The sequence below is a fragment of the Castor canadensis genome, chromosome 18 (genome assembly GCF_047511655.1).
Source record: "Castor canadensis chromosome 18, mCasCan1.hap1v2, whole genome shotgun sequence".
Lineage (NCBI taxonomy): Eukaryota > Metazoa > Chordata > Mammalia > Rodentia > Castoridae > Castor > Castor canadensis.
The window spans coordinates 2,804,298-2,825,451 of NC_133403.1; the positions used below are offsets into that span (position 1 = coordinate 2,804,298).

The following is a 21,154-nucleotide window of genomic DNA, read 5'->3' on the forward strand; positions in this document are numbered from 1 at the left end:
AGCTAGAGCAGTGGGGTAGGCCTTATAGTAGAGAAACCAGAAAGCCAGCCAGCTCTGCCTATGTAGGAGGAAGAGATGGCCATGTGTAGGGAGCGCTGAAGGATGGCACTTGGATAGAAAGGAGAAGCAGAAGGGAGATAGTTGGTTGGTACAAGATCAAGTGTTTCTCTGATACGCCCTTATTTTTGTTACGCATTCAGCTCTCCTGCATGTGACAGTCTGCATGAGTATCAGAACCTGCTGTTCTCCATATGTGACTTGAGCACTCACTTATATCTAGCATGTCCAATCTGATTTGAATGTAAGAGCCAACTTTTTTTCTTCCTTAAGAATAAAGGTTAAAATATGTTGAAGTTTGTATATCGAACGCATTTTAGGTAGCAGAAAGTTTGCATGCTCTGGAGTGTTCTATTCTGGAGTTCTGGCACAGGTCCTTGGGCTCCGGTCCAGTAAGTGGGATGTTAGACTTCTCTTTGTAACAAGGCAGCACAGGCTCATCTGTTCACTCCAGCCTCTGACCCACAGCTGCTGATAGCATTAGTGGGTTTACCTTTCTAGCTGCAAGGAAAGGCAGTCAAAGGGGACCTGGAATGCAGATGGCTGCTGGAAGAGCTCACCCCCATTTCACTCCAGCCCCTGAACATCAGACTTGGTAAATTGTCACCATCTGAGCTTCAGAAAGCACAGGTTGCTGGCTTATAGGAAGGCCAGAGGCTCCCAAGGAAGACAGGAAACAGGCAAGATTTTTATTGGTAAAATTTTAGAAAAGTCAGACTAGAACTTAGGCTTCTCAGTTGCCACTCTGGCATCCGCTTTTAGGGGTAGAGGAATAAGAGGGTTAGTAGTACATTAAAAATAAGAAAGCAATGAGAGGCTATCTCAGGGCACCCAGAGAACTAGCGTGAGGACAAATCAGTGTCTTCTGTCTCCTTTATGATTTATCTCTACTGATCTTTTTTTCCTCCTTAAGTGTACAGGCTCTTGAAAGAACTCTTATTTGCATCACCTACAGTGTCTCATAGCACCTTTGGGTTAAGGACTTAAACAAAAACAGAGGGCCCAAAACTGATTTTTTTCCTGAGGATACAGAGAAGATTTCGTAGTCTTTCTCTTACTCCTAGTCCTGTTACAATTGTAAAGGAATTTTTATAGATTATAGACTTAGAAGCAAGAAGGCTTTAGCCCTGAGGTTAAAAACTCTTAGCCACTTTATCTAAGTAATATTTTTGTGCTTGCTTTTCTTTTCTCTGTGTCCCAGTTTCTGTTTCTTTGTTTCAGACTTTCAGCACTGGGCTTCTTTTTGATCCTGCATCCCTGTTCTGAGAGTTCTCTGCTAACTCTGGCAGCTGCGTGATTGGGGCAGAGAGTTTGCAGGAAGCCTGTTCTGAAACTGGCTAAGCTGACACAAGGCCACCCTGTGCAGGCAGCACTCTTGTTTCTGTTTGCTCTGCTTCCCTCTTCTCATGCTAAACATGAGTTGTTGGAATTGGAAGGCTACTTGCAACTCACAGGGCTATGTTTTGGCGGGCTTAATGTAGTACAGGAGACAAGCCGTTGACCGCTTTTCCAAGGAATAAGGGTATATCCACTACTAATTTACCAGGCTGTCTTCTGAAGGTTTGGAAATTGCCCTTTGAAGCCAGAGATCAGGATAATTTCAAGGACAGGGAGAGGATCCTGTGTCACTCTGAGGATTTGCAGCCTGTTCAGATGCTTTCCCTTCTCTGGTTCCTGTGTTCGTAGGGTCTGTCTCCGACCACTTGGCAGGGGCTGTTGCATCTGTTCAGACCTCAAGCCCAACTTGGCAAATGGGGTTCTTCAACTGGTCTTTTAAATCAAGCTGGACATAGCAAGTTTTAGGTTCTTTGACTGCTGTGTGACCTCCCTTCCTCTCAATACCTGTTGCTCTGTTCTGAATAGAGAGTCTGTCCCAGTAACCTTTTCTTTGCAACCTGGCAGACAGTTTAGACCACTGGCACTTTTCAGGAGTGTCTTTTGCTGACACTTAACTGGCCATAAGCCCACTCTGTCCTTTGGGGCAGCCAACAGAAAAAGTCCCATTTACACTCTGATGAATAGCTCTTACCCTTCTCAACAAAAAGTGAGCATGGTGATAACATGCCTGTCATCCCAACTATGAGGAGGTGTAGGTAGGAAGATCAGTCTTAAGGCCAGGCCAAAAAAGCCAAAACAAACTCAAGGTCCTATCTGATCTGTAGTTCTTTTCTGTAAGAAGACAGGATTGGCATTCTAGTACCCTTCAGCTTCTGTGTCATGTAAATCATAGCCAGCTGTGACATCTTACTGTAGTACTCTGAGAGATGAGCTTGTGAGTTGGATGCTGTTCCAGAGGTGCTGCCTCTGATTTGTCATCTTCATGCTGTGACTTAAGGCCGTTGATTTAGGGAAGGGCAAGCCCTGATTCATGCTTTCATAAATCACGTGAGTACTGTTGATCTGACTAAATATGCAGTTTTGTGTGCTGCCTTCCCCCGTGTATCTTTCTAGTCAGTCTTTTGGGCACATGGAAGAGCTGCACCGGCAAGGCCTTTCTGACTAAGAGGACTTCATCTTTTTTAATTGCAGGTTCCGTTACAGCTCATTGAAAGCGTCGAATGCCGAGATATATTTCAGCTCCACTTGACCTGCAAAGACTGCAAGGTTATCAGGTACGTGCTGAGTCTGTGCAGGTGGTTAGTATAGAAGATATTTAAGAGTAATACTGGGCTGGGGATATATAGCTCAGTGATAGAGTGCTGACTTAGCACGCACAAGGCCCTAGGTTGAATCCCTAGCACTGCAAGAAAGTAAAGACTGGATACATGGTTTGTTAACTTATCAAAATACCTTTTTAGGTTAACCTTGTTAGGAGTGTTTTCTGAGTGGTAACGCCTGGAGTAGTTACCTGTAGGGTGTGTTGCTATCCTGACACATGCTTTTTACTTTTATGTGGAAGTAATTTCAAATTACCAAAAAAAAAAAAAAAAAGTACACCAGTACACCACTTACCCCAGGTTCACTTGTTAACACTCTGTCTCAGTTTACTTTATCATTTAGAAAGCCTTTCTCTCTGTGTGTGTGTGCGTGTGTGTGTGTGTGTGTGTGTGTGAGAGAGAGAGAGAGAGAGAGACTGAACAATAAAAGTAAGTTATATAAGTGTAGCCTCTTTAACACCAAAATACTTTTGTGTGCGTTCCTAAGAACAGGAATGTTTTCTTATATAACTATGCATCATTATCACCTTTGCAATTTTACATTGAGACTACTTTTATCCAGTCACCTATCCCTGTTCCAGTTTCGTTATTTGACTTAATAATGCCATTCTGTCCCACTCCCTCATTCAGCTACAGGGTCCAGTCTATACATTTAGCTGATATAACTCTGTAGCTTTCTTTAATCTGGAACATTTTTCACAGCCTTTCTTTGTCTTTTATGACATTTACGTTTTGAAGAACACTGTCTTTTGTTTTTAATAGAATGTTTTTCATTTTGTGTTTGTCAAGATTAAATTGGAATTACGCATTTTCAGCTGGATTACTGTGTCCATGTTACTGTTTTCACAGTGCTGTGTGGATTACAATCCACTTGTCCCTGTGTGGGGATTTTGGATTACTGTAGTTGAGGTGTCACCTGATTTCTGTACAATTTCTGTGTTTTCTTCCTTGCAACTATTAAACAGTTCATGGGAGGCACTTGAGGAAATGCAAATGCCTCCTCAGAATTTCTCCATAGACTTGGCATCCTGTAATGATTTGTATCTGGTCTAAGTTTGAACTGTAATTGTTGTAAAATGATGCCTCCACGTGTCTTTAAATTTAGTACTCCACAGATTTTTATTCCTTAAACTGTGCTTTATTCCTTTGACTTGCTGAGGCTGCCAGTAAACATAATGTGTTTGAGTCCCATGGATTGGGACTGGGAGAGCTCTGAGTGACTTCCTTAGTTTTAAGGCGAATATTTAAGTTGCTTTTTAGGAGGTTTTAGTTGGCTCACTTCTGATAGATACTGGCTGCCATTTACAGTTTTAAAAGCTTTCCTATTTCTTAGCCGGTACCTTTGCATTCAGAAACTCAGAAGTACTTAAATCCTCAAAAAATCACTGTGCACTGAGGCTTCACAGGAGAAATAACCACTTAATATACTGAAGATTGCTGTTGGTAATAGGATTGTTGTCTGTGTGGTCACAGCTGAAAGTTTCAGTGTATGCTGTCTTATTTTGGTGCTGATTTGTCCTAATTGCTAAATAGGCAAATTTAAAAATTATTCCCTAACTGGCTAAAAGTGGTGTTGCAGTTTATTTTTTTAGGGCATTTCTAAAAACATTTCGGTAAAGGGACAACCATAAAATGATTAAAGTAGAGTGAAACCTCATTCATGAGAGAATAACTGCTGTTTTACTTTAATAATAGTCATTAATCAATTTCAGAAGAGATTTGTTTTATTAGAGTAAAAGAATAGATTTTCCAAATGTCCACCTTTCTTACATTTTCACCACTGGCTAAAATTTGTTGGACCTGTTTTTATTATAAACAATAGTGAATGTATGAATGACTACCTCTTGCTTTTCTCCATGGGAGTTGACACCTTGCTATGTATAGGCACTGTGAAGTGGTGGCTTTTCTTAGATTTCATAACCAGCTGTCATCTGATTATATTCATACTTGTTTGGCTTTGCCAAAAGGTGTCAGTTCTCAACCTTTGAGCAGTGTCAAGAGTGGCTTAAGAGATTGAACAGTGCAATCCGACCACCTGCTAAAATAGAAGACCTCTTCTCATTTGCATACCATGCTTGGTGCATGGAGGTCTACGCCAGTGAAAAAGAGCAACATGGGGACTTGTGCAGACCAGGTAAGCCTTTCTGAATCTGCAAATGCTCAAGGCCTTGCCAAGCTGTGCTGGAGGCGCCTTTAACATGAACTGGGATGTGCTTATGTGTTTAGAGTATATTTTGTGGAACACCTAAGCCTAACAGGCATGTTTCTAGATGTGACAACACATTTCTGCTTCTGAACAACTCTCAACAGGGTTTGTGGATATTCTAGAGCCCTAATGAAAGGAAGCCATGAAAACATGTTTTGCATACATGTTTGGGAGGAATTCATGCTAAAGTGGCTTTTGAGAAGATACTGAAGATTGAATAAGAGTAGTTTATTGATTGATTAAAGAATAGAGTAAAGAACATAAGATAGCCAGTAGGGTGAGCAGAGTTCCACAAGTGTGAAAATAGGGAACGATGGGATACAAAATGACCTTTTACTATCATAGCATTTTCAAGTAATAGACTACCAACTAATTCCCTCTTAATTCCATAGATGGGGAAGCAGATTCAGAGAGACCAAGCGTCTTCCCCAAGGACAAATACAGAGACACTGATCCTGTACTGGAGCCTAGGCTCCTGTCTCATGTAGTCTTTTCCCTCTGAGATGACTTTGACCAAGGTCGTCTTATTTCTGTGCCTGTAGTTTTCTGCAGACTGTGCGCTGTCATAAATAGAACTTTGCTGGTTCAATACTGACTCTACAGGATGTCGGGCTTAGAAGCAAAGTCTTGAATTTCTAAGCAGTGAAAAGTTGTGAGCCTCTCTCAAGTAAAATTTACTTTGGGAATGTTTTTCTTTAAAGCCTGAAATTTTAATCTTGAGTCTTCAGTCTTAAAAGTATGACCTATGTCATTTTAAACATTGAGACTAATCTAGCTCTGTTTATATCATTTTGTTCTCTGGCCTATCACTGATTAAAGCTTTAGGTTCACATTCTTGTTCTGTTTAATTAAAATGCTTATAACAAACAGAAGCATTATCTCATTTCAAAACATGCTTTGATATGTACCTTACTATGACACATAGTTTTGTTTGATCCTCATGACCTTGTCAAACAGGATAGCTTGGTGTCTCTTTCAGGAGCCAAAGGTATGGAGCCTCAAAGAGAAAAGAAGGCTTAGAGATAAAGCCTCAGTCCTGCTGGCAGTCAGTGAGCGAGGTAGAACTTGAAACCGGTTCTCAGTTATTGAGAGCTAACTGTTCCAGGTCCTGTGGACACAGAGCTTGAAAAGCAGAGGCACTGTCCTTTTGGAGCCTCATAAAAAGCCTCAGAAGTTCACGTTCTCCCAAGCCCTCCTGGCCAATCTTCCAGAGGCCCTGTCAACCTGGGACGTTCATACGGAGGCACTTAGTCTCTCACTTTACCCTTATCTCTCTTTCCTTGTTTCATCTTTTACCCAAATGCCATGTTTCACATTTTTGTTCTTTGGTTTGTAACTCTTCCACGTTTTTTTAATGGTTAAGTTTACAGACAAGTGCATAAATGTTACTGTATATTAGAGTTTTTAAGCACTGCATCCTATTAAATTCTTAGTCTCTACCATCTCCTAGAATAATGAATTTAAGGAGTGCATCTGTTGTGCATCATGTTATGTGAGACCTGATGTGATGTGGTGCGTGCTGGTACAAGCTTGTTATCCCAGCTACTCAGGAGATGGTGGTAGAAAATTTTCTGTTCGAAGCCAGCCTGGGCAAAGGTGGTAGACTCTTATCTCACAAAAAACAAGCCAGGCCTTGATGGTACACATCTGCAATCCCAGCTACTTGGGAGGTAGAGGTAGGAGGATCTCAGTTTGAAGCCAGCCCGGGCAGAAGAGCAAGATCCTATCAAAACCAAACTCAAGTAGAAAGGGCTGGGAGTGTGGCTCAAGTGGTAGAGTGCTTGTCTAGCAAGTGCAAAGCCCCGAGTTCAATCCCTAGTTCTGCCAAAAAAAAAATAATTTGCTTAAGATCCCTAACACTAAGAGGCATTTTCTGATTTAAGGTAGCTAGCATTTAATCAACGAGGTTTACTCTCTGTCAAAATCACAGGCTTTCTTATCCCCTTGATAATTTTCGTTGTTTCTCTTGGATTTGAGTCAACACTTAGGCTATTCCTAACATATGCCACGTGAGAGCCTCACTTTGTAAATTGTGAGTGGCTCCTGGGGATATACCCAAAAGACTGTTACTCCAGAGGCACCTGCACACCCATGTTCATTGCGGCACTATTCACAATAGCCAAGTTATGGAAACAGCCAAGATGCCCCAGCACTGACGAATGGATTAAGAAAATGTGGTATCTATACACAATGGAATTTTATGCAACCATGAAGAAGAACGAAATGTTATCATTCGCTGGTAAATGGATGGAATTGGAGAACATCATTCTGAGTGAGGTTAGCCTGGCCCAAAAAACCAAAAATCGTATGTTCTCCCTCATATGTGGACATTAGATCAAGGGCAAACACAACAAGGGGATTGGACTTTGAGCACATGATAAAAGCGAGAGCACACAAGGGAGGGTGAGGATAGGTAAGACACCTAAAAAACTAGCCTAACATTTGTTGCCCTCAACACAGAGAAACTAAAGCAGATACCTTAAAGCAACTGAGGCCAATAGGAAAAGGGGAACAGGTACTAGAGAAAAGGTGAGATCAAAAAGAATTAACCTAGAAGGTAACACCCACGCACAGGAAATCAATGTGAGTCAATGCCCTGTATAGCTATCCTTATCTCAACCAGCAAAACCCCTTGTTCCTTCCTATTATTGCTTATACTCTCTCTACAACAAAATTAGAAATAAGGGCAAAATAGTTTCTGCTGGGTATGGGGGGGGAGAGGGAGGGAGCGAGGGGGTGGGGGCAGGGGGGAGAAATGACCCAAGCCTTGTATGCACATATGAACAATAAAAGAAAAAGGAAAAAAAAATTGTGAGTGGCTCTGTCTTGAGGAGGGTCCTCAGTCCTTCACTCCTCCCACCCAGTGCTGGAAATCAAACCCAGGTTCTTATACATGGTAGGCAAAGTATTCTACTGACCTAAATCCCTAGCCAGGCTCTTCACTTCCCGATGATACCTGGTGTTCTTCGGCCACCAAGACAGAAATATCCAGTGTCCTTTGTCTTTTCCTGCACCTGCCATAAGGGGGGGAGGGGTAAAGTACTGATTTTTGGTTTTCAGAACTCTGAATTCAACCCCTACTTTGGTGTTTAACTGAAAATAACAGCAGGCAAGCCACTTACCTTTCTGCACTTTAGTTTCCTCTGTCCTTCAAACTGGAGCATCCATACTCTTCCTTCCCAAGCCGATGGCGTGTTCGGGAGATCAGACCTGTACATGCTGCAGAGTGCAGTGTGTGTGGTGCTGCTGAGAACGCTTTAGAAATGACTCTGCTACAAGGTAGTATCATCAGAATTGATGGCACTGGAAGTTCTCCAGGAGTATTTTGTTCCCAAGAAACAAACCTCAGTCCACACTACTCACATGGTATCTTACTGTGTCTTAGTGACACACTTGAGCATGTGTGTATGGCATTTCCCTTTTATGTATCTACTGTGGAATACAGAAAGTAAACTTGCTTTTGATTTTTTTTTTTTTTTTAAATCACTGTGGTGGCATTTTTAAAGCCAGTCAACCTGGTTCTTCTGTCTCCATCAGTATAGTTGAGTGTTGATGGCTGTTGCATTACTCACCAAAATATATAAGCATACCAGACAGCCATGTTCTTGTAAGTCATCTGAAGGGCGAGACGGCATGAGATACTTCAGAGTGCCACTTTGTACATCTGCCCCAGTCCTTGAGATCATAAGCCAAGACTCAGGAGTAGAAGTTAGTGTAGTCTCTAGCAGTTCATAAAGCCTTTTGTGGGTTCTCCACCTAGCTTGTTTAGAGCAGGATGTATCAGAGAGCAGTGAATTGGGGAGATTACATAATTGTGCTGGCATTCATGTAAATTTTGGTGTCTAGCTACTGAGCCTGTCATGGTTAAGCCAGCCATACTGTGTGTGGTGTGCGTACAGCGCTAGGTATTAATCAGTGCTGGAAGGAGACTCAGCATTGCTATAGGGCTTCCCTTGGGCCTGCAAAAGTCTTTGCCAAACTTAACTTTAATAATTTTATTGTTGTACAGGGAGTACATTGTGACATTTATAAAAGTTGTAACGATACATCGTAGGTGAACTCGCCCCCTCGTCATTGTCCTTTACCCTCTTCTCTTTTCAAAACTCTTGACTATGCTTTTATCCCTTTCATAAAAACTCAAGCAAGCCGTGGGCCCAAAGATCCAGGCTTCTCTGCCCTGACCTCAGATTGCTGCTCCTCACTGTAGCCGGCTTGGTGGTGATGGCTCCATGCTAGTGCTAAGTCTGAAGTCTTGACTGATGACTGGGGGTCAGCTGTTAGGTTACTGGCACCATGCCTGCCTCTCTGACTTCTCCAGTCAGAAATACCATTAAGGACGTCTTGTTCACCCGCACGTGGTATGTGACTGTGGATGTTACGCTGCTTGCTGTGCCCTTGCTGGTTTGTCTGTTTTCTGGGTTTGAATGCAGTTCAGGAAGCATGTACCTAGGGGACACTTGGTACCTAGAAGAGGACGACTCTTTCCAACTTTTTTTTTTTTTTTGGTGGTGGTGGGGGCTTGCTCTTGCTAAGCAGACACTCTACCACTTGGGAGGGATAGTTTTGTCTCTTTGACTCTGGTGCTGAGCTGCTCCTCACCTACTGGTAAGGGACTGTCCCTTCTATGCCAGGCCTCTGTGCATCATTGTGGGTCTTGAATACTCAGAATCAGCCAGGGAGCTAGACTTTGGGGGGATTTTTTTTCTTTTTTAAGATTGTGGATTGACACTAACTGTGATAAAGGGAGTACATTTCTTTTTAAGTTTTCACTTCCAATAAAATGAAAATTACTGGACCGTGTATAATTGCAGTATAAGAAATAGTAAATGTTCTAAGGTACATATCACCATTTTAGGGGTGGAAGAGGCAGACAGGAAGAGTTGAAACAGAGATACTTAACTCTGATTCTTACATTCTTATCTGGATATATCCCAGATAAGTAACTTGGGCTATTGCAGCATGACTTGATACTGGGTTGATAGAGATGTGGGAATTCTGAGATGGAAATTCTTCTTTTTTTTTTTTTTTTTTTGGTGGGACTGGAGTTTGAACTCAGGGCCTCATGCTTGCTAGGCAGGTGCTCTACTACCCCCAGCTCTGAGAATGGAAATTCCTAAGGAGAGTCCAACAGTGGATATGTTTGTGCTCACTTTTCTGGGTAAATGAACATAAGCAAATGTCTTTACAAAAGTGGAATTGTTTATGTATCTAGGCTTTTTAAAAGTAGTCTTTTTTAAACTGTAGGTTGTGATTCATTTATGAATCATGAAATCACATTTTAAAGAAAGAATTAGAATAGGAAATGTCAAAATGCATCACACACAGAGTAAACTGGGTATCGTTCTGTGATACCCTTTTAAAAAATATATGTATGTTGTGATATAAAACAGAATTCTTATTGTAGGTCATGATCAAGGTTTGTGAAGTGACTGCTTTTGAGGATATACAGATAATTAAAACTCATTGTTTTCCAGGAACTTGAAATAGCAGATTTTTCTATGGCTGCAATACCGTGTTTCTCTGTGTGCTCGCAAGTTTGTGCTCTGAAAGTATTGGCTCTGTAGTGAATTGCTCCTGTGGTGGTTGTAGTACTCGTTTTTTGGCCAGTGGCTGTTTTTCAATCACAAGATTAGGGCATCTGTATGCTTATCCTTAGAGATATTAATGTAAAAGACCTTGCCCTTTGTAAAAACTTGGAGCTGTATCAGAAATATCTTCTTTTTAATTAATGAGCTTGGAAGCTGCCAGTTTTATAGCTTTTAGATTCAGATTTGAGTGGAAGACTCCTGTTTACATTCCTAGTGGTCAGTATTCCTTGCATTCTGTAGACAGATGGCATCCCGATTAAGATAGCTTTTTTCCTATTTGGAATCCTACTATATTGCTTCTAAAACTTTCCCAAATGGAACAGATTCAGCTATTATTTCTTCCTGCATCTCTGAACCTCATTTTTTTATAACTCTCTTTTAGGAAGCGTGTAATACCTACCTAAAGCTCATGAAAAAGCAGTTTAAATGGGAAGTAGTTTTATAGAATTGTCCTTCATTCCAGTAATTGTTGTTTCCATTCTGTAGCTCCTCCCCCAGGGGAGCAAAGCTTTGTACTTCCATCACCGAAACAGTCTGTTTTGTGCTTTTATTTGTTGTGGTGGTTTTGTCCACCCCCCACCAGTGTTTGTTTTACAAACTGTAACATCAGGTTGTATGCATTAGAGGTGTGCTAATATTTTTGTTTTCATAGAACTACTGGCATTCTCAGATCTGCTGGCATTCATTTGTTTGTCTCTACCTTTGTCACAAAGGAGGAGAATACCAAATTCATCAGGGCAAGTGTAACCACATACCTATTTGGGTGGATGTCTTTTAGATGCTCAGTACTTTACTTAACAGTCAAGTGTTTCCTGGGCTTCCTGGGTATTGGCAGTTAGGATTGCTTGGCCACTTAATCTGTAACTCTGCAATTTAAAGGGCTCCAAAAATCTCAAGATTTTTCTTTTCCTACTGTATTTTGGTAGCTTGACCTAATCAGAGCTGAGGTGAAGCTGCCCCACTTGTCGTGAATTGTACGTGTATCTCACTGAGAAAATACTGATGCTTGATGAAGTAGCCTGTGTTGCAGTTGTGAATCTAATAGTATAATGCATGTTACTAACTTGCCTTTCTAAAATCTAGAAGACACTCAGTTCTGAAATCTGACCCAGAGGGTTTCAGATGAGGAAGTATAGATCAGCCTTACTACTCCAGTGATCTTGCTTACTGACTGACTTCATTTCTCATACCAGGTGTACTCCTGGTATGAGGGTAGAAGTGGAGAGTAGCCAGTGTAGTGAGTGACAAGAACGTGGGTCACCGTAAGTAACCCATGTGTCCTGTAAAGTGAGCTCAGTGGTGCTATCCTCAGTAGCACAGTAGAGAGTAGATGAGAGACAGAATTGCTTATTAAAGTTAGTTTCTTCTTTATGGGCTTAACCTGCCAAGTTTTTTTTTTTTAACTAAAACTAAATATGTTATTTTATTTATATAATTCCTGCCTTTAAACTTTTCAAACATACACAACACAGCAAAGTAACTGGTTTTATTCCCGTTTTGTAAACTGGTGTTCTTTTTTCCCTTCTGTGCTTGTCTGTCTCTGGCCCCTAGGGGAGCATGTAACGTCAAGGTTTAAGAATGAAGTGGAGCGCATGGGTTTTGATATGAACAATGCCTGGAGAATTTCCAACATCAATGAGAAATACAAGTGAGTTTTATGGGTCCCTGTAGACTGTGTTTCACAGCCAGTGCCCTTGCAGATACCCCGACTCAATGTTGCAGAACACTGAAGCTTAGTCTTTTCCTTTAAAATAGTTTCATTTATTATGTGTGGTTTCTAGAGAACTTTTTTTTATTTTGTTTTGGTGGTACTGGGGTTTGAACTCAGGGCCTCACACTTGCTAGGCAGGTGCTCTACCACTTGAGCCATTTCACAAGCTCTAGGGCGGTTTTCCAACCTTCTGTTTCCTTTGCTGTTGCTGGGGTGGAAAGTGATCCTTATAAGATCCTGGACTGTTCCTTTCTGTCCCCTCCAGGCCTCTGTTCTTCCCGGCACAGGTGTGTCTAGATGACCCTGTGTTTACCTGCAGGCAGGTGCAGTTGCGCTTGTTCTCATCACTGCCTGGCATTACGTTAGCGATAGATAGGATCAGGGGTCTCGTAAGCAGTGACAAAGCACTTAAGACCGACTTTCTATGACTAGCTTTCTCCAGGTCCTATGAAATAGGTGTATTACTCTGTTCTTTAGTATGTTGATCTAAAAGCAACTTCACTGTTAAGATCACTTAATATTAAATATTAGTGTAACCATTACTAAATATTTAGCTGTTACCTGTTTCCTAAAACATGTAAGTGCTTTGGTAGGGGGGAACTTATCGACTGTGATTTTGGTGATCCAGGTTTCCATAAAACAAAAATTGGGAGAATTAAGACATACTTCCCAGGTTGCTTTGCAGCACTAGTCCTTTGGTTCTTTGAGTTGCCTCAAATTAGGATAGCCATCAAAAAAAAAAAAAGATAGCCATTTTCCTGGCTTACTTGTGGCCACCCATCATGGTGTTGAATTTTTCATCGGAAGAGCTGCTCGTTGCTATATGCAGCTCTTAACATGGACCTTAGCTGTGGAGTTAGGAACTTGGGTGCTGTGAGTCAGGTTTTCAGAGACGAATCCAAACAGAGAAGGAAGAAGGAGTGTGGAGGAGGGAAGGGCCTCGCCTCAGAGAGCTTGAGGCTACCGCAGCTTGGCTGACTAACCCACCTTTCCTACCCAAAGTGAGCAGCTAGGCTTACTGAAGGACTGACTTCTGATTACTGTAGTAACAACAAACATGGTGTTCAGAAAGTTGGGTAGTCAAAAAACTAAGTCAAGCCAAACTTGTTTTTTTTAATCCCTAATTAAAAAATTCTTATCTTTGAATTTACTAGTTGCACTTCAGAATCTGTCCTCAGGCTTTGAAACATCCTCCTCCTATAAAGGAAGAATGAGAGCCAGAGCTAGGAGTAAGACTAGGGTTAGAGCCTTAGCTGTGGTCACTGTGCCCCAGGTTACTTTTGAGTTTGTAGATAGGTATTGGGAAGTTCATATAGCGACTCTCAGTTACAGTCATTCTTCTGGTTCAATGGCTTTTAAATTCCCAATTGAAAAATTGAAATATTTTTAAATCGAATTGGAAATTTAGAACAGGAGAGAGATTTACTTTGAATGTTCAAAATCCATAACTCCTGAGCTAATGGGTGGTTTTCTGCTTCTCTTTCTAATGCATAGAATGGGGGGGAGGAGGAGGTGATAATCTGTGATAATTTAGAATTTGGATTGAAGGCCTAATTGCCAAGGTTGAGTTACTCATAGAGAGACATTGTCCTATACATTAACATTCCCCAGAAGTACAGCCTCCCACGCCTTGCTGACTAGCATGCAGGTAGCATCTTCCCTCATGAGAAAGAGAGCCCCCCCTCAGAGTACAGTTTGGTCTGCGGTATGTTTTATAGAAATTAGATGAATAGCTTGTCCACATTACTGATTTAGCTCAGTAGGCTGTGATTGTGTATGCACATAGACTGGTGTGTGGTTGTGTTTCTAAAGCGTGTGTGGCCTTTTGTCCTTCTTTTTCATAAAAGCCTGAGAGATTAAAGATCTGGTAGAGGCAACACAGACTCTTTGCTTCTGTAATTGGACTGAGTACTTGAGTAGTTAGAAATATATAATTGTTAAAACAAAGATAAATCTATATTTGTTAAAAAAGTGTTAATGTGGAGAGTAAGTAAACAACTCTCCATGTTCTGTTTTCATTGATAATTAGATTGCCACATCCCAAAAGGAATCTTCAAGTGGAACGACTCAAGGTAGTACCACTTGATGTATATAGCACAGCAGCCCATTTTGTTGAGGAGACCAAAACCCAAGTAATTCCCTCCACTGCCTTTCAACTGGCTTCCTAATAGCATGATCAGTCTCAGTCTCTCTCTCTCTCTCTCTCTCTCTCTCCTCCTCTCCCCCTCTCCTCCTCTCCTTCCCCCTGCTTCTCTTTCTTACTAGGTTATGTGGTAGCTATCCACAAGAGCTCATAGTGCCTGCCTGGATCACTGACAAAGAGCTAGAAAGTGTAGCAAGCTTCAGATCCTGGAAGCGCATCCCTGCTGTCGTCTACAGGTAAGTAAGCTGGGACCAGCCCCAGTTTGGCCTGGCACTGCTGATTACTGCATGTGGTCTGCTGCCTGTAGTGCTGCTAGCCTGGGTCGGGGTCTTAGAGAACTTTCCAGGCAAGTGTGTGCTTTCTTACTGCTAAAGCTGCTCCTTCAGTAACACATTGGCACTCCAGACCACTAGCTGGTGATTTGGGTGACACTGCTAAGAAAAGTGGCTGAACTTACTACTGTTGAAACCCATGTTCATTCTGTGAGGAGGTCATGTGCCTTTAGCAAGGCTTCAGGTTGGGAAACAGACCTAGAAAGTGAGACTTGAGAGAATAGAGTTGAGTCAGCTGTGTTTGGCTTTATGCTTGGCACTTTACCACCTGGAAGGACTGTTGTGAAAGGGAACATTTAGAGAAGACAGCTAGGGCTGGGTAGGTTTCAGAAGAGAGCCAAGGCATGTAAGTTCTAGAAGTGGGTGGTGGAATGGTGACAGAACACAGGCTTTGGATTCACAAACCTGAGTTTAAATCGACTACTCTGACACTCCTTCTGTAAGTTCCCTAATTGACTCCAGTCTGTTTCTAATGAGTAGGATGGGGAAGATGGCTCTTCTTTGCAGGTGTGCTGTGACATCTGAATGAGGGCCTATAAATACTGGGCTTCTTCAACAAGTGATGTTTGAAGTAGGTTGTATCCTTGAGCACTGCTTTTATAAATCAGTAACTGTCTTAGTTCTCACAGAATCCCGTCAACTCATTAGGAAGTCACTTTATTACCTCCTCATAATGTTAACATTCTCTGTTTCATTTGTTCAGTTTGCAGATTTTTTGGACTTGCTCTGAATTGGGCCTAACCAATGGTTTAGTTAGAAACACTTTAATGCCAGGAGGCATTCCAGTGAAATTATTGAGGTTGTGGGAAGGGATTTGTCATGGAATTCCCTGTGAGGTAACCAGCTTATTTATTTAGTCCACTAAAGGCAAATTTTGATGCCCACCCTGAGCAAAGAGATACTGAAATATATTTGCTGTGGCCCAGTGGAACACATTACGTTTTCATTCTCAATTTTCATCACTTCTTTCCCCAAATACTCCTAGAAAAGTAGGTCACCAAATTTACCTATCACTCAAGTGGTAAGAATGACACAGGTATTAGAGAGCAATGAAGCTGAAGGGATTTATGAGTCTTACTAGTGAGCACCCGCCCTGGACTGGGGAAAGCAGCAGCTGTGTTAGATCAGCTGCCTGGCGTTTGTGGGCCTTGCTGACTTTGAGCAGAAGGGGAAGTAATCTCTTTTTCCAAGTAAGAGGGCGCCAGTGAACTCTCCCCTTTAGCACAGAAGCCAAAAAATAGAATGCAATAAAAATCAGAAGCCTTTTTTCCTTTTCTAGAATTTATTCTAGAGGACAGAAGGCAGGGCTGGTGGAATGGCTCAAGTGGTCAGAGTACCTGGCTAGCTAGAGGCCAGAAGCCCTACGGTTTCTTCCCTCTTCTAGAGACCCTAAAGTATACCATAAATGACTGGGGGCATGGCTCAAGTGATAAGAGCGCCTGCCTAGAAAGCTTAAGGACATGAGTTCAAACCCCAGTACTGCCAATAAGAACTAAAAAAAAAAAAAAAGAAGGAAAAGTTTCCAAAAAAGTATACCATAAATGAAAAAACTTACCTGCAACCTTTCAGAGAAAAGTCTCTCAAAAGATTGCAGTTGAAAGTTCTTGACGCAGCCCTCCTGGGACTGGCCTGGCCTCAGCACAGTATCTATATCTTTGAGCTCCAGTCTGAGTTGCTGTATAATTTGGAGCTTTGTGAGGGCAGATTGAAGAATGTTTGGGACACCCTGCCACTGTGTGCTTTGCCAGCCCAGGTGTCAGGGTGCTTCTCTAGCCAACATACGTTTGCTGAATTTAGCTGTCGGAGGCTGAGGCAGTGATTCCTGAAGTTGCTAGCAGCAGTTACTTGACAGCTCCACGCTGAACTGGCACCTGCTTAGTGCTTTCTCCTACTGTGAAGAACACTTCATTGGATTTATAGCTGAGGATAGAGACTGCTCTAACAGCAGGGTGGTGCAAAAGGCACCCATCTGTAATGCAGTTCACAGCGCCCCTCTTTGCGCACGTGGTGACCATTAGAAACTCCTAGTCATATGGGGAGCTTGCCTAACCAAGTTAAGGATAATTAAACCAATTGTGCTTATGTAGGAAGTGGGACCCGGCTACAAATTTCTACCTTTTGTACTTTTCCTGGTTCTGTTTGTTAAAGTGATAGAAATCCCTTTTTTAAAGTGGTTTGACTGACTAATGTTTGAGTTACTTTTTGTGCATTCTGAAGCATTTTAGAAGACTTCAGAAAGCATAACTACTTGCAGTAAATGGGTTGGAATCTAGTATTGTGAGCCCAGACAGTGGCCTCAAACCCAAGACCAAGGCTGACGAGTGCCACCTAACGTTCCTGTCCAACAGTGCGGGGAGGCCTCTTCCGGGAGGGCCTGTTGTGCAGCTGGGGTCACCAGCGCCTGTTATTTTAAGGAGGCGTGATGAGGCTTCATTAGGTCATACTTCCTGTGTGGTGTCAGTCAGCGTGTGAGCAGGGAGCCAGCTGGCAGTGTGCTGGTACTTTCAGCCCCTTAGTCGCACGGCGAGGGAGGTCCAAACCACAAGAAAACGCTGGTCCCTGTGGAATTTGATTATTGCCACATTTAATGTATTGCTTGAGCTGTAGTATTAAAACAGTCTCTCTCCTAGTGTTCCCTAAAGAAGACAAATAGATTCACTTTGTTTTATTTAGACCCCCCTCTGCCACGTCACACGTGTGTGTGTGTGCATTTGCACGTACATGTTGAAAGGCAGCTTTAAGAAGGACGTGGGCACTTTCCTCTGGGATATATATCTGCATTGAGAGACATTTGGATTTTTGCTTGCCAGCTTTTTATTGTTTGTTTTTGACAATATTGGGGTCTGAACTCAGGGCCTTACACTTGCCAGGCAGGTGTTCTACCACTTGAACCACTCCCCCATCCCAGCAGCTTTTTATTCTGATAATTTATTTTAACAATTAGCTGATTATTTTTATACCAGACACCCCAGCTTTACTGAGGTATATCCATAAAGTTCAACCTTTTTAAGTGTACAGATCATTGACTTTTAGCATACATTTAGAGCTGTGCAGCAATCACTGCGATTTTAGTATATTTTCAGCGATTTTCGTATATTTTCATCACCTTAAAAAGAAATCTCATACTCATTCTTAGTCACTCCACATTCTTTTCCCAACCTCCCTAGACCCAGGTAACCAGTAGTCTGCTGTCTGTCTTTATAGAGTTGCCTGTACTGAACATTTCGCATAAGTGGAGTTCTACAATACATGGCCTTTTGTGACTGGCTTATTTCACTTCTTGTAACACAGTCGAGGTTCATCAGTGCTGTAGCACGCATCAGAGCTTTATTCCTTCTTCCTTCCAAATGATGATTGCTCTAACCTCCTGATCGCTGTAATGGCCTAGTGAAGACACAGCTGGGGTATTCATACCTCCTTAAAGTGGACTATGAGTATGCTCTCCGCTCTGGGAAAACGATGAAAGTTACGGTTACTGAAGTTGCTCTTCCTTTCTAAGAGCCCGAGGAAGGGTAGCTGGCTCACTGAGTTATATGCCTATAACAGGAGCAGTCTGACTCAAGAGATCTTGTAAAGCAGTCCGCAGTGGACCAAATAAGTGTTCCAATCCCAAAGGCGGGATGTGACTGAAAATCGCCAAGCCAGTTGTGAGTGTGGTTGCTGTGGTGGACACTCGGGAGTCAGCAGGCAGCACATCTCTCTGTTCCAGCGTCTGTTATGCCGAGGTCTTTAGACTCAGTGTTAGAGAGGAGGAACTAGTGCTGAGTTAGTCAGTACTTGTAGATTTTTTTACCTTGTTTACCCAAAGTCAGTTTTAAAGTTCAAATATTTAAATTGTGAATATTACTTAGTCTTAAGAGTACACATTTATCATTTTGTTGGTAAGTTTATAGAGATCTCTACAATAGTATGAGTGAGAAAGATATACATAGACTTTGTTATTGTTGGTGTTAAGATTTCTGTCCCCTTTAATACTGAGAGGACTTGAAGCCAGTCTAATACTAGAGGCGGGCTATTCGTTAACCTGCTTGAAATCAAGCACTTTACTTTTTGGGTGAGTATAGAGCATCTGAATGGTGGATGTCCCTGGGATGGCACAGTTGTCTCTTGCTCCCCACGCAGGCACCAGAGCAACGGCGCTGTCATTGCCCGCTGTGGACAGCCGGAGGTCAGCTGGTGGGGCTGGCGAAATGCGGATGACGAGCATCTGGTACAGTCAGTAGCCAAAGCTTGTGCCTCCGACTCCCGATCGAGCGGGAGCAAGCTGTCAACCAGGAACAGCTCTCGGGACTTTCCCAATGGGGGAGACCTTTCCGATGCGGACTTTGGTGAGTTGCTCGCTGGATCAGTGGCAGCAGTTTTACGGCATCTGAGAACCTTTTCTGGAGGTGGTCTTTTCTTAGAAAGTAGTCTCTTTTTATAGAAGAGACAATTTTGATGGGATCATTTGAGGGGTCATGGGTCTTGGCAAAGAACTAGAAGACCCTAGACTGGAGTTGCATGTGTGATGACAAGAATGGGATTACGTGTGTGATGAGAATTTTCACCGTCTCCAGTCCATGGAGGGAAATCCCAGGCTTCGTGAAAGGACGACAGTAGTGGAAATGAAGGTAGGAGACCGGGCTGTGCGGCTCTCCGTGTGTTGCAAGAGTCGGTCTTGGAAAGTAAATCCTTCTCCGTTAGTGAGACAGAACAGAGAGTAAACTGGAGACAGACAAGATCTGTGTGTCAAGGGGCTGCTGAGAGGGTTTTATTCAATTGAGCTTTTCTTTTCGTACTGTAATGTGTGTTTGGCTCTAATTTTCAGTTCTAGGAGAGAGAGTCATTTAGTCCCCCTACCCCCATTGTCCCTAGATTCTTCTCTGTCAAACGCGTCTGGAGCAGAGAGTTTAGCCATCCAGCCACAGAAGCTTTTGATCTTGGATGCACGCTCCTACGCAGCAGCTGTGGCAAACCGAGCCAAAGGAGGAGGCTGCGAGTGTCCAGGTGAGGTGCATGGTGCTCTGACCCTGTGACCCTGGTGCTCTGTCCCTGTGACCCCAGTGCTCCGTCCCTGTGAGTGCAGCCCATGCCCACCTGGACTCAGTTCTCAGTTTGAAGTGAGTGACAAGCCTGTCCTGAGAGAGCCAGCACTTCTTCTTAGCTTTGTAACTGTGTGCTCTTTCCTGGGCAGAAATGGAGGGGGAGGTATTGTGAAGACAAATGATTGTCTCTGTGCTGACCTTTAGGTGACAAGGAAAGCAGAGCTTGTCCCATGAGGCCTGTTCATACTTGGATGCTGCTCTGAGGCTCAGTTTCTCAGCCTTGTAAAGGATTTTGTTGCCTGTGACAGTGGATACACTCATCACTGGCCTCCTAGCAAATCCTTACAAGGCTTCTCCCTAGGAAAACCTGGGGTGAAATTTGAAGCAGTAAAACCTACAAGTCTAGTGCAATGCCCTGTGCAGACCTGTCACTCCCCTGCTGTTTGAATGCGGGCTATCCCCGGGGAGGGACCCTTCCTGCCAGTTAGGTGCTGATGGTGCAGTGGAGGTGTGGGTGTTCCTAATTCAGGTATAAGTGAAGCAGGAAACTGTAAAAAAGCAGCTCTACCAGGGAGGGTAAAACTTGACCACGGGAAGGCATTGTTCTGCCAAAGCCAGATGAGGCCCAGAAATGAAGTGAGATGGAGGTTTGTAGGCCTTTCTTTTTAAAAGGTAACAGCCTTTACTTTATGTGAGAACCTTCTTTGCAGCTCTAACCTTCCTTGTCTTTTCCCAAAGACAGCTAAAATGCAAGCATTGTTTTCGTCTTAGAACAAAGAGCTGGGCTGATAGTTGAGCACCGCCACATTGCAGCTGCAGTAGGCTGTTTTATAGCCAGTTTGCTGCTTTTAAATTTGGCCATGTGGGCTTGAAATTCAATGTATTTGTGTTCTCTTTATTGTTCTCTCCAGAGTATTACCCGAACTGTGAAGTTGTGTTTATGGGGATGGCAAACATTCATTCTATCCGGAGAAGTTTTCAGTCTCTGCGGCTGCTGTGCACACAGATGCCAGACCCGGGAAAGTAAGACCTTGGCTTTAATTTTGCAGTGCTCTTTTAAAAAAAAAAACAAAACTGAATTTGGAGGTGTCTTTCCTTCTGTTTCTTGGTGAACTTCAGTTACGCTTTCAACCTCTGGCTAGTCCTCTTCCTGGATCAGGTAGCACCGAGCAGGAGTGGAGAAAAGATGAGCCCTGAAAGGTTTCAGAGACCCCAAGCCGAAGCTGCGGCTTCTTGTTTTCCCTGGGACAGCCCCTTCTCTTCCACATCGTTTTCAGCCCAGAGCAGTTGAGTCCCTTGGGCGTGGTGACACACGCTGCTGTGAAATGGGGTGTCTTACCACAAGGAGTCAGTTTATGCATTGTGCTCTAAAGGGTTAAACCTGTCACTCGGTCAGTTCCTTTGATGTCTGCTTCTAAGCTCTTGTTACTAAGAAC

General features: G+C 42.8%; 1 protein-coding gene across 10 annotated transcripts in view; it reads left to right on the forward strand.

Annotated features, from left to right (window-relative positions):
* Mtmr3 (myotubularin related protein 3) overlaps positions 1-21,154 on the forward strand; it is a 131,134-nt gene that overhangs the window by 92,581 nt on the left and 17,399 nt on the right. For 9 of the 10 annotated variants that reach the window (XM_074061277.1, XM_074061280.1, XM_074061283.1 and 6 more), the window contains 7 exons: positions 2,587-2,669; positions 4,682-4,848; positions 12,060-12,156; positions 14,485-14,598; positions 18,817-19,022; positions 19,549-19,680; positions 20,630-20,741. In XM_074061277.1, the coding sequence (XP_073917378.1) occupies positions 2,587-2,669; positions 4,682-4,848; positions 12,060-12,156; positions 14,485-14,598; positions 18,817-19,022; positions 19,549-19,680; positions 20,630-20,741 (911 nt within the window). Of the gene's footprint in view, positions 1-2,586; positions 2,670-4,681; positions 4,849-7,922; positions 9,526-12,059; positions 12,157-14,484; positions 14,599-18,816; positions 19,023-19,548; positions 19,681-20,629; positions 20,742-21,154 lie in introns of those variants that run through there. The other variant, XM_074061287.1, reaches the window with a different exon arrangement.